Below are 13,109 nucleotides of genomic sequence, written 5' to 3'. Positions count from 1 at the left end.
TCTTTCCCCTGTCAGGTCAATATGTTGTAGTGTGGGGTAGATTTAAAACAACACTCTGTGTCCCGGGCGTGCATGTCAGGTGAGGTCATGTCTAGGACCTTATCCCAACTCTACTGACATTAATAGGAGGCTTTTTCTTTGCTCTGGAGCCTTTGCTGATGGAAAAAAAAATCTAAAGCAATGTGGATTTCAGTTACTTCATTGCTGGGGTCCTTTCACTGCTAGGATTTTTGGAGCAGGTCTTTTTTAGTTAATCTTTTGTTGTTGTTGGGATGTACAGATGAGAGTTTATTTCTTTTTTCCGGTGTGTGGGTTTTATTCCCACCTTCTTCTGATATAAAAATACTGTGTTAATATGAGAATAATTTTCTGTATTAATCATTGTGCACCAAAACTTGGGAAATAGTGTTTAACTAGCATAGCAATTTATTCTTATGCTGATGGGAATCCCACTTGCAGAAGAAAGGTCTTACTAAATGTCAGGTGAGCATCCAGGTTCACCTTCTCTACCTTTTTAAGAATTAATTCTCAGCTAAATATTATTTTCTAGAATCATATATATGTGCATAAAACAAAATTTGAAATTATTGGAGTGTATGTAAAATGTTGAAAAAAAAGGATTTTACATCCATTTTGCACTCCTTTTTTTTGTCATCAAATTGATTATTTTAGGACAAAGAATGAAAATGATGGAGTTCATACATTTTATACAATAAAACCAGTTTGGTCACCTCTTTGCTGCATCATGTGATGCTGCATACTGATGTTAAGATACAAACAGTTGTGTGCTGTGGGAAATGATTCAGTAAGCAGCAGTTGGATCGAACTGGATCCTGAAGGAATGCTACCAAAGCCCAGGCTACACATTCTGTTGATGGAGGGTGCCATCTTTTGGCTGAGATGCAAAAAAAAGTCCTCAGATTGTGTTGATTTAACACTTTCTCTTGGAGTAACAGCAGTTTCAGGGCCTTATGTTCTATTTTTCAGTCTGCCGGTTGGACTTTGATTGCTTGTGTTTTGATTCTGTAAACTTTTCCCAGGTGGTTTGGTTTAATGTAGCAACTCTTGAGGGTAAAAGGTGAAAAAACGGTTTATATCATGTATTGCATATTTTTAAACAGCTACTGTTGACCTTGGTATGAGTTGAGTAAATAAGTGTGCTTTGTGTGATCATTTTTTACCTTCGGGACGTTTTTTTGTAAGTGTACAATGCGCATGGATGATAGCGCCAAATTTGCTATTGCATTCTGTAGGCACATTATTTCGCACAAATGTTACTGGTTTCCTCAAAAAGGAATTAGAAAATGAGGAAATTGGTTTTTATTATTATTAATTATAATAGTTGTTCTGTATCGTAGGTGAAATGTTTAAGGACTCTTTGGTCCCATTGTTTGTTTGTACTGGGGGTGTTTTGGAGAACTTTTCCATCTTTCCTTCCATTACTCAGCTATCACATGGTACAAAGACAACCGCCCACTTGCCAGTGCTGCCGGCACTGCTTTCCTGAACCGAGGACAGGTTCTGCGCGTTGAGGGTGCTCAGATCTCTGACACCGGCGTTTACAAGTGCGTGGCTGTCAACTCTGCAGGCACAGCTGAGTTGTTTTACAGTCTTCAGGTACATGGTAAGTATTGGAAAACTACCTAACCCAACTCTCAAGTTTCAAGTCTGCTTAGCAGACTGACCATTGCTCGTCACACCGTCATACTGGAAGAGATTAGGCAGGGGTCAGAGGGGAGAACACTCACTCTTTTGTTGTTCGGTGATGTTAGAATATGTGTTTTGAGAAAATGGGGTGAGGGAAGTCAGTTCTGGGAAGAATGAGTGGAAGAGGTGTTTATGTTACTGCTTCAGCAATTTAGAAGGCCTTGCAGTTGCTGGGGTTGCTGTAGGTGACCTTACAGTAGATAAAGAAAGGACACAGATCAAATGCTCTTTCACAATCCAGGAGTTCTAAAGAAAAATGTGCTATGTTTAATAAGATGAAGTGAAAGTGTGGATGTTTGCAGACATGAGACACCTGATCAAAAGCAAACTGGAGCTTTTCCACTGATTTCAGTGGCTTTTGGATGGGGGCGTAATCCAAATTCTTATCTTGGATACATGCATATGCATGTAGCTGGTTTCCTATGGCAGCCTTCCATGCTAAACTGTGGCCCAAATTTGGCACAGTGTCCCCAGCTGAGATGCATATAGAGTATGTAGTTCCCATTAATGTTAATTAACAAATAACGAGTTGGGCAGTACATTTTTGTGGAATTAATGACCATCATGGGAAAAAATTACGGCTCAAGAAGTGGTCAAAGGCAATTAACCCCATCCAGTGATTAATTCCCAGGAAATATTTAGAGCCAAGGTCATTATATAAAATAATCACCCTTGCTTTTTTCCTGCCATTTCTGCTGTTACTGGAATAGATCTAAGAGTAGGTAGCTTGAGTTACAGGCTGTTAGAAGTGGCTGAATTGGTCAATGAATCTTATTTTCAGTACAGAATTTTGTGATTTGATTTTTTTTTTTTCTTCTCCCATAGGATATGTGTGAGGTATTAAGTTTTGTGCTGATCCTGACTGTAAAGCTTTTTTACTAAGTTACTAGTGGTAGGACCAAATAAAACTTTTGTTTCTCCTGATAAATGAAACATCTCCCTTTTGTAATACTTCTTGTCTCCCTTTTTAACATCATTCTACAAAATTTGTTAGTCTTATACCTACAGTCAGTGTTCTGAGATGTTCTGTATCGTCAGTCTGCTCTAGTAAATGTTCACATATGCTCTGTAGGTCAATTTATTACTGTATGTATTTGCTTTGTGCAGTTTATATGATAAACTTCTTTCTTTAATCCCTGCTACTCTCAAGAGTAGCCTTTCGCAAGGTCTGAGTGGACTATTATAAAAGTTTGAGGGAATATTTTCTGGATTTTTGTTGTGGTTCCCGGTTTTCACAGCTGTGCTCTGGGCTGTGGGCCTACCTTGCTCTCAGTAGTTTCATTGAAGTTAGCTGACTGCTTATGCAAGGAAGGAGTGGGATTTGGCACAAAGCAAACAAATGACAACAATTCACCATGAGAAGGCTTTCCAGCAATGTAGTGCCTTGCAGAAAGAAATAACATCCAAAAGTAAGCGGCCAATTTAATTTCGTTGTGATTAATACTGTTATGTAGCTCTTTCAGCTTTGTTTCCTTTTTTTTCCAGTTCCACCATCAATCTCCGGCAGCAGTGAGATGGTGACAGTGGTGGTTAATAATCTAGTGCGACTGGAGTGTGAAGCTAGAGGCATCCCTGTGCCTATTCTGACATGGCTAAAAGATGGTAGCCCTGTCTCCAGCTTTAGCGATGGACTCCAGGTACTGGGTTCAAATCCTGCTCTCTGTTCTGCTTCCAGTTGTGGTAGGAGGCTTTTAAATTGGTGCAGTTTAATGGAACAGAGTAAGTCAGAGGTTTAGGAATGAAGGTGTAAGGCCTTTTGCTCTACATTATGGGTGCAAGTTTGGCTCCAGTAGTTATGGTGTGAAGTGGAAGATATGAGCATGTTGAAACAAGCTGGTCCTTTCCACTAATTTCCTTACCAAGTAGGAGTTTACATCAATAAATTTTTCACTTACTGGCAAGAAGAGGAAATTGGTTTCTATTCCTATGCTGAAGAGATGCACAGAGCTCAATATCATGTCATGTATCATAACATGGAGTACTTCACGAAAAAAAAAAAAACCACTGATGTAAGGAGATTTTTCAGAGTTAAAAGGAGAGGATGTGGTTGCTTTTTGAAAGCTAATTTTATGAGCTAAAATGAAAGAGGGGGAACTTGTGTTCTATTGGGACAACTCAGGGTGCGACAGAATGTGTGACTGGTAAGAGGGAGGAGTGTCCAGTTCCTGCAAAGGAACCTGCAAATGTCAGGGGTTCCCTATGGGCTTGCATGTAGGCTTATGCTTTTGGAAGTGTCAATCAAAAGAGAACAACAGAGTGCAGAGAAGAGTGTACGGAACAGAGGGATGGTGGGAAGCACTGGCACGTTTCCTTTTGAAATGAAACCTAATAGTTCTCTCTGCTTGTGTTTTACATTGAGGCCTGTATTCTGAACGTGCCATGCTTGTATTGCAGGTTCTGTCTGGGGGCCGAGTGCTGGCGCTGACTAGTGCTCAGATCAGTGACACAGGGAAATACACTTGTGTTGCCGTCAATGCTGCGGGCGAGAGCCAAAGAGATATTGATCTCAGAGTCTATGGTGAGACTTTCTGACAATCTCTCTTTCTTTTGGTCGTGAGGACTGTTCGTGGAGCTTTAATTAAACACACAGTGGCCCAGACCTTTAGCAATGGGGGATAAAAGTGGATCCAACACATAATGGAAAGCAAAGTGAGGAGGAGGATGTGTGTATAAGTAAATATATATATTCATGTAGGTACACATATATTGAGGGACGTAAGTATGTGCTTCTCTGTATTCTTGAAGAAATGCAGCTGCAACAATGAATTTGCAAGTTTAATACATAAAGGATAGTTTATAAACGGTAGAAGAAATTACGTTTCTGTAAAACATGTGGATCCCACAAGCAAAAGATGTTACTGGTGCCAGAGCTCAGCTGTCTTTACTGAACCAGGCCAAGTCAATGTGAGTTTGCCATACAGCTCTCTGGTTCCATTCCATTTTCAAGCCTTGCTTCCCTTTTTTTACTGCTGATAGTGACGCTGTGTTGAGCCCAACCAGTCAACTTTGTTCCATTCAGGAGTAGGAAATACATCTCTCTTGAACTCAACAGTTTCCCAAATTATGTCAGTAAATTTAATTCTAAAATATTTTTGACTGAACTCATGTAAATTCATCCTTCCTTCTGATTTCTTGTAGCTTGTATGAGCTTCATCCTGCATTTTTTTATAACTTGTGTAAGATGCCTTTTTGTATAGTGTTCTCAGAGGTGATTGGTGATGGCAAATACCAGACCATGACAGGCTGCCAAGTGGAGTGCCGGGGAGCTTGACTGTAGCATGTTTTAGGTTTCCTTGGACAGCTCAGGGTTTTCTACACTAGTGAAATGAGGGTGAGCAATGATTTGCCATTTGTTTTAGAAATCTTATGGTAACACATGTAGAGAGAGGCATTTGGAATTGAAGAACCTTTGTGGGTTTGCTTCTGCTTTCAGTAGGTCAGTGGAGTGAGAACTGTTTTGGCTCTGCCAGTCTCCAGCTTTATGGCAATCCTAAGCAGGATTCTGGAAAACCCTGCAAGAGAAGTTAGCAGTCTGGCTGTTTTCTAAGGTGCACAGGGACAGTTGGCTGGGTTATTTTTGTTTTCAGGTTTGGCTTTCAGAATTGATTTCCTTGCAAATGCACTGTGGTTAGGATACTCGTGACTTGAGTTGCAGCTACTTCTGCATCTGCAAGCAGCCGTTCAGACAGCTGGGACTCTGGCACAGCAAGCAAGCTCAAGGTGAAAGTAGGCTGGAATGTTTTATGTCTACAGAGAGGAATACCAAGGCCCCTTCGGGAGTTTGAGACAGGTGTGAATGTATCCGTAACCACAGAAGTGGCATAGATATATTTATTATTTTCCTTGTGTTTTCTGGAACCTCTGTGTATTTGAAATTAAAGTTAGTTAGAAGTTGTGTGTGTTTAAAATGACCGTTGTATTAGAAGCTGGTTGAGCTCAGCTGCAGGGCCATCTTGAGTGAGGCTGTCACCAAGAAGTAACGATTACTCTTTGGACTTGCCTTATGCAGGTAATCTAATTAAGAAGTCACAGGAGGAAAATAATTTCAAATGCAGTTGGAGCTGAGGTGGTTAGAAATGTGCAGTGTACTGAGCTGGTCTAGGAACTGGAACAATCTTAGTTACCATGAGCATAATTAGATTAATTTTAGGCCCCGTTCCTTCAGAAACAGATGCTTTAAGTATCCGTCTCTCTCAAACTCAGTTTCCTTTTGAACACATTTCAATTCATTTAGTTGAGAGGAAAAGTAATTGGTGGAAAAGTATTTGGAAATAAATTTGCCTTCTGCAGTAATGGATCAGCTTCCAATTTTCAGTTCCACAACACTCATGAAGAATCTGGACCTTTGTGAATTCCACAAAGAAAATAAGATAAACAGATTTTTTTTTTTCAGTTACTGCATTTCTTATCCACACAGACCAGACTTTTCCCTAAATTATTTCCAAACTGTGAAATCAGCTGCTCTGCTTAGTATTTTCTGTGCAAGAAAACAATGCTTTATTGTTAATGTTATTTTTCAGGACATCTTGAGAATTGTGTTACTGGGGTACTGAGTACCACTTTGGGACATTTTATAATCTCAGGTGTGCTAATTAATGCAGTATCTTTTTGTTCAGTGTGAAGCCCAGAGTATTTCTCACAGACAGTCCCACTGCTTCCCTTCTTACCGCAGTATTTTGCACAATCAGACATGCAGTTTCTGGATTGCAAAATGAAAAAGTGAAGGAAATGTGACATTAAACATTTGGCCCTGGTCAACATTTTGGGTGGACTGAGCAGTCTTACTACACAGCAAGAATAAAAATCCCATTGGGTACATGTAACCAGACAAAGTAATTCTTGCCAGGAGTGTTTTAATTTTGTAAATCGTTTAATTGCAGGTCTAATGTTGCACTAATGCCAGGAATTCACAATGAACATGCTTTATGTTTTCAAACACCAAGAAAAGAAAGGGAATCCCTAGGAGTTCTTGTAAGATTTAAGAACGTATACGCCATTAAGGACACGAACGGGAATTTTTGTCTGGATCGTGCTTGAACAGCCCAGTAGAAGCATTTTGCTCTCTGCTGTTTCTTGAGGTCACTGTTTGTGATGCCAACAGAGGGACCTGACTCACTGCGACATGCGTGACAAGCGCTTCCAAGTTCTACCCCACTGGCTTTGATCTAGGAGAGGGAACCTCTGGTAGCGAGCTGGTGGCAAGCAGCAGCGCAGGGGCTGGTAGCCTACACCACTTTGGCTGTTTTCCAAGGCAGCCTGTGTCTCACACTGAAATACTTCAAAACTCCAAATGTGGCAGTGTTCTGTCCACAGCTCAATGCTGCCTGAGGAGGCTCAGAGCATCTGCCCGGACCGATGGCACAGCATGCTGTTATCAAAGGACAGACAGTTCAGCCATGAATCCTTGTACAAAGCCAGTAGAGAAAGCCAGATACAAGTAGTTTTAGTCTTCAGTCATGTCATTTAAGCTCAGCTTGTCAGTCTAGTATTTCTGCTGTTCTTTTTTACTTCAGTTACGAACACTTTCTCCATGGAAAACTGCTCATTTGCTGGGTTCTGAAGTTTAGTTCTTAGTTGTTGTCTTAGTTACGTGGTTTTTCTGACTGTGGAAAGCACAAATAAGTTTAAAAAACAGACAATAAAGTAGTTGTACGTTATTACTTGATGATTAAGTCATTAACCCATTCACTTGGCTGCAAGCATCAGAGTTCTCATTCTGTCGTCTGTATTTGGCCACCTCTGGACAAAGTAATTCTTAAAGTCAGAGTTCTCCTTAAAGCCAGGTATCGATCTTGGCACTGTCTGGAACAGAGTTTAAAACGTTTTCAGCTTCTGGGTCTGATTATTATCTTGTGAGCCTTTTCACTCATCAGATCTCTTTCTTTCCAGAAGGAATGTACTTCCCCATTCTTTGTATGCTGGTGATTTTCCTTTCTAGCTATATTTCAACTATTTTTTTTACTAGTCTTTGCTTAGCTACCTGGTTTCTCGGTAGCTGAAATCTCACTACCGTACATCTTGTGTGTAGAGTATGTTCTGTAAGTAACAATATTCCCGTGTTTCTTGTGATAGAGACTTAATTTGTGTGTCAGAAAGGTAGTGACTGTCATTTTATTTTTTGTTAAATGGAGACTGTTATACTCCACAGTGTGTTCACTGTAGGAGGTCTGCAATGCCCAAAGGTCCTTCGTTTTGATTTATTGCTGTAGTTCCACCAAACATCATGGGAGAGGAGCAAAACATCTCGGCCCTCATCAGCCAAACAGTGGAGCTGCTCTGCCAGAGCAATGCTGTTCCCCCACCCATGCTGACATGGATCAAAGATGGACGACCATTGCTGAAGAAGCCAGGCCTTAGCATCTCTGAAAATGGAAGTGTACTGAAGGTAAACTGGGCAGTCAGGCTTTGGTGGCAGTTGCTTTCTGGGAAGTTAAACCCACTTGTGTAGTACCCGTTAGAGACTGGGTAGTGTTAGACCCTCCAGGGCAGTAGAGAGGAGTGAGGGATGTCATAGACACCTGGATATTTGTGTACATGTTTTGCAGGAGTAATACTGTATTATTCATCCTGAGGGAGACAGATGTAAAAATAAAAATTGAAACCTGAGCAACCTCTCCTTGTGAGTTTCACGTATAACAATGTGAGAAGAAATCCAGATTTTCCTTTTCTTCCTAGATTGAAGGAGCTCAAGTACACGACACTGGCCGTTACACTTGTGAGGCGACAAATGTTGCTGGGAAAACTGAAAAAAACTATAATGTCAATATTTGGGGTAAGATCTATTAAGCTTATTTCAAGAATGGGAATGGAGCTCAGAGTGAAGTGCTGAGGTACTAAAATTCTCTGCAGTTCATAAACATTTAATTGCTGGGGTCATTCAGGGAGGTGTTATTATATTTGCTGTGGTTTAACAGTCCAAAGAAAGTGCACACATTTTTCACAATGCTTTGGTTTGGTTCTAAATTAATACCAGCCACTTCGTAGGCCTTTGTCAGTCTGGTTTTGCATGCGTGATAGTAGTCTAGAGCTGTAGCTCGTGGATTTTGTGTCCACACCTCCTCTTCGTGCACTCTAATGCTATTGAAAGTAACTTACCAACTTCCTGCTTTTCTAAATGCTGAAGCGCAGAAATGGAGATAAAAGCTGGTTTACTCACCTTTGTTCTGCAGAGTTATCAGTGCTGAATCATAAAAATAGATTTAGTAAATTTTTTCTATGGCTAGATGGTGAATGTGGCTTAGGACATACTTGATTTTGAGTGGGGTTTTCTGCACCCATCATTGTCTCCCTGTATGTAAATCGAAATGTGTCCTTTTTTTTTGCTATTGCAAATTAATTTCTCACTTTGAATTAATTTGTCACTTTGAAAACACAAGTCTTGAACTATCTAACAGGGTTTGTAACAATAAAACTACAGTTTTTAGTATGGAGTTCTGTCATTGTTTATAAAAAAGAAGCATTCCTGGTATTTAAATTAGAGGTGTATATTGTAAACAATTGCAAGACTTTGCAATTAAAGTGTGTTCTCATTGGCTGTGCATGTCACCTTCAGCTCTTGTCTTTCCCTCCTCAGATCTGTAAGATCTGCGGTACTGCAGAGGCCTTTGCTCCTGGAGGCGTTATGAGTTTGTTCTGTGCAGTGAGACCATTTCAGTAGGATTTTGAGTGAAGGGATAATTCTTTGCTAGTTAGCAGCTTTGATGGAATAAGCTTCACAGAAACCAAAAGTTGCCTTTGGAAGTCATCTGTGGATAAGTGTTTAGAATTATAGTCTTTGTTTACACCCAGGGACCAAAAGCCCTGCTTGATGTATTTTTAAGTTTGAAATCCAGAAAATGTAAACCTCTGAGGATTGGTGGCATTCTGAGGGTTAACTCTGGTTCCAGGAACAAGCCCACGTGTTCAACATAAGATGTACCTCTTTAAAGGACATCACAAATGTTTTGACTAGAAGCAGGACAAATGGAAGTTTGATGCCAGTACAGTATAGCAAAGCCCCTTGCAGTCAGTTGTTTTGAAACCCTTACATTTGGCTGCTGCCAGATAAAGGGTTTGAAGTGTCAGAAGCAGCTGTCTACTGTCTTGTGGATTAAAAATGCTCTCATTAGCGAGACTGTTATTTTCCAGGTTCTGTCTAATTCTCCTTCGCTTTTTCTGGTCTCTTTTCAAGTGTTACCTACACTATTTTAATCGGATTAAAATTATTCCTTCATTTCCAGAAGGCAATTATCCCATCCTCGGTGATTGAACCAAAGTTCTTTAAGACTTCAAGAATCTGAGTGCAAACAGTGGTCCCTTTTGCCTACAGCTGGGTTACAGTCAGAGCTGTAGAACGGAGCTGGCACTCAGCTACAGCAGGGCAGTCAGAGAGATGGGGTCCTTAGCATTGGGTGTGGCAGGAAAAATTCAAAGGAAAAACTTAGACTGCATTTTAAAAGTCACTTTCCACCTATTAATGGTACCTGTGGGTTTGTTAGCTAAGGCCCTGAACAAGGCAGGCTCTTTGGGTTGGAGTCAATTTAGATTATTCACAGAAATGGCTTTGTTCTGTGAAGTCCAGCCAGAAGTCAGCCAGAAATAGAGCCTGTGCATGCACCAGACCTCAGGAGATGGGAGGATGGACACTGTCATTCACAAGTGTATTGTTCCCTATCCAGGGTCTGGGTTGCGTTTTCAGCAAGAGAATACAATCCTTGGAATTGCTTCAGAGCACAGTGGGACAAACTTGTCTGAGGGCTGGTTGGGTCTTGCTGTTGGCTGATAATGTTTTGTTCCAAATGCTTCAGTTATTTGTCCTTTCTTTTCAGTGTCACCAAGTATTTACGGCTCAGATGACGTTTCTCAGCTGACAGTAACTGAAGGGAGCTTGATAAGCCTGATATGTGAATCTAGTGGCATCCCACCCCCTAGTCTTACCTGGAAAAAGAATGGTGGGTAACTGTCCATTGTCTGTTTTATAAAGCAACTGTGATAATTCTGACTCTGCCGATTTTTCTTCTTTCCTGTGAATGTTTTAGATGATGCGTTCTGAGGTGCTCAGGCATGCAGATATCTAAATAGCCCTGACACTGAGTCATGCTACAGTAGCAGATTATTCCCTTCTCTCTAACTCACCTCTGCTTACATTAGGTGTCCTTACTGTTAAAGGTGTGCAAGAGAAGCACAGTGCAGAGATTCCTGATCTGACTTAAAAATGGATGGTCAAGCACTTAACAACTGAGTTGTTTTGAAATGTGCAGCCATGGCATACTGCCAGGTGATGAAAATGCATCTGGTTGTGATAATTGCTTTTGGGATGTACTGAACCTTTCTCTCATCCCATCTTAATATTTAAGAGTAGTCCACACACCTTTTTGCTTTAGGGGTTAAAGTAATGTTGACAAACACCTTCTTGGGAATCAGTAGACAATAGCAGGTATTTTTAGCACCTTTTTTCAAATGTGGACACTGTTGGAGACAGAATATTAGACAAAATAAGACGTTGAGCTCTTCCAGTGTGGTAAGTCTTGTGTTGTTAATCAATCTTACCTACTCATCTTTGTGGTTTTCTAGACAGCACAGTTCAGTGTGGTATGTGCCTACCTTAATTTTGGCTTGTGGAAAGATCAGATTTTAATTACAAAATGCTTTTTCCAATGCATAAAATATAAAGTGATGTTTATCAAGCTCTTTTTAAAACCCATCTTTTGGGAGTCATTGTATGGCATGTCCTAATAATGTCCTGCAAGACTAGAGTGGATACACTTAAATGGCAGAAAGGAAACTTAAACCACTTGGCAAGTGTGGAAAGGCTGTTAGAACGTGGTACAGTTTGAATGCTACTCAACAGCTGTTTGACATGTGGTACACTTGTTCATAGAGAGGATTTTAAATGCACAAGTGGGATATGGAAATTCAGCTTATAAGAATTCTCAGTAGCAGGTGTATTCCCCCGTCACGATGTCTCTCCGCAGTTTGTGAGGATGAAGATAGTTGCCTAATCTGAGGTCTCCAGGATTGAAAACCCTGCTCAGACAATGCAGCGTTATTTTGCTGTCATGTTTCTGCTGAGGATCTCTTGGGCAGAGGTCTATGCACATGTGCTGTGTGACACACAGTACACAGACAGTCCACCTGTGAAAACTGAATTAGATGTTTCTAAGCACCGGCTGTGCTGGCTGAGACAATTGTATGATGCATGTTTTACTGGAGGTGTTGAATTTGCTGCTCAGTGGAAATGTCCAAAACTTCCTGGGTGGATGTTAGTGTGGCAAGAGTTACTGTGCTTTAGCTCAGGTTGCTGGATGTCATAAAGTCAGCAGTTAAGATGAGAACCCTCTTGCGTGAAGTCTCTGATGTCTGGGAAAACTCTGATAGAGCAGCTCTGAACCAGACAATTGTGCACCTCAGTAATTTTTAAGTAAACCAGAGGACTTTACGCGAGGAAGTGCATTACCGTTGCCTGTGGTTTTATTTGAAGGAATGTCTGTTGCAGGCTCTCTGCTGCTGGCTGACCTTTCGGGAAGGGTGCGGATATTGTCTGGAGGCAGACAGCTACAAATTTCAATTGCTGAAAAGTCTGATGCTGCGTCTTACACTTGTATCGCTTCAAACGTGGCTGGAAGCGCAAAGAAAGAATACAGCCTGCAAGTGTACAGTAAGTTACTTGGAGCTCAACCAAGATGTTGCATGTGCCTGTTGGAAGTGCATCTGACCACAGAAGATTACTAGTGCAGTGTTTCCTGTCACCAAACTGCAGTAATGAGGACAACTAACTGAACTTCCATTTCCCTTAAATTGTACTGCTGCTTTTGGTCAGGACTGAAAGGAGGAGTTCTGAATGTTTAAATGATCCCATGAAAGAGAAAATCTTCAAAAATCTGTAGGGATTGACGCATTGGGGGCAGTTTTTTTTCTTCCTGTTTGCATTGTTAGAATTTTCTGTAAGTTACACTTGAAACATTTTTACTATATGGAGTGCGAGGAGGGGGAGAGGAGGTTATTGATCTTTTCTTGGCCCTGTGGAACCTGTGATGAATTGCAGAGTGCCCCTAACTGATTTGCCAGCAGTAACTTGCAAAACTGGTATTTATTAAAATGGTGATCTGGCAAACTTCGTTGTTCTGTTCAGAACCAGGTGAAGATCCTGAAATGTAGCTTCCAGTTGAATTCTGTACTGCCTTTTTTTTTTCTTTCATAGTTCGACCAACTATATTAAACAGTGGTAGCCACCCATCGGAAGTTGTCATCACCCAAGGAAATGAAGTTTCCTTGGAGTGCAAGGTCCAGGGCATTCCAGAACCGGAAGTGATGTGGATGAAGGATGGCCGGCCACTGGTCAGTGGAAGGGACATAGTGATACTTCATGGTGGCCTTCAGCTGAAAAATGCCCAGGTGTCAGACACTGGCCGCTATGTCTGTGT

At 40.9% G+C, this 13,109-nt stretch overlaps 1 protein-coding gene across 1 annotated transcript in view; it reads left to right on the top strand.

Annotated features, from left to right (window-relative positions):
- Positions 1 to 13,109, top strand: part of HMCN1 (hemicentin 1) — a gene marked incomplete at both ends in the record, with an annotated part of 96,720 nt that overhangs the window by 39,576 nt on the left and 44,035 nt on the right. Inside the window, 8 exons of the mRNA XM_010132326.1 lie at positions 1,448 to 1,624; positions 3,193 to 3,344; positions 4,102 to 4,225; positions 7,917 to 8,092; positions 8,383 to 8,479; positions 10,515 to 10,637; positions 12,182 to 12,343; positions 12,887 to 13,101. Of these exons, the coding sequence (XP_010130628.1) occupies positions 1,448 to 1,624; positions 3,193 to 3,344; positions 4,102 to 4,225; positions 7,917 to 8,092; positions 8,383 to 8,479; positions 10,515 to 10,637; positions 12,182 to 12,343; positions 12,887 to 13,101 (1,226 nt within the window). The remainder of the gene's footprint in view (positions 1 to 1,447; positions 1,625 to 3,192; positions 3,345 to 4,101; positions 4,226 to 7,916; positions 8,093 to 8,382; positions 8,480 to 10,514; positions 10,638 to 12,181; positions 12,344 to 12,886; positions 13,102 to 13,109) is intronic.

This window comes from Buceros rhinoceros, unplaced genomic scaffold (genome assembly GCF_000710305.1).
Source record: "Buceros rhinoceros silvestris isolate BGI_N320 unplaced genomic scaffold, ASM71030v1 scaffold1553, whole genome shotgun sequence".
Lineage (NCBI taxonomy): Eukaryota > Metazoa > Chordata > Aves > Bucerotiformes > Bucerotidae > Buceros > Buceros rhinoceros.
The sequence above is the reverse complement of the archived record's forward strand: the minus strand, read 5'-3'. Positions and strand labels throughout refer to the sequence as shown.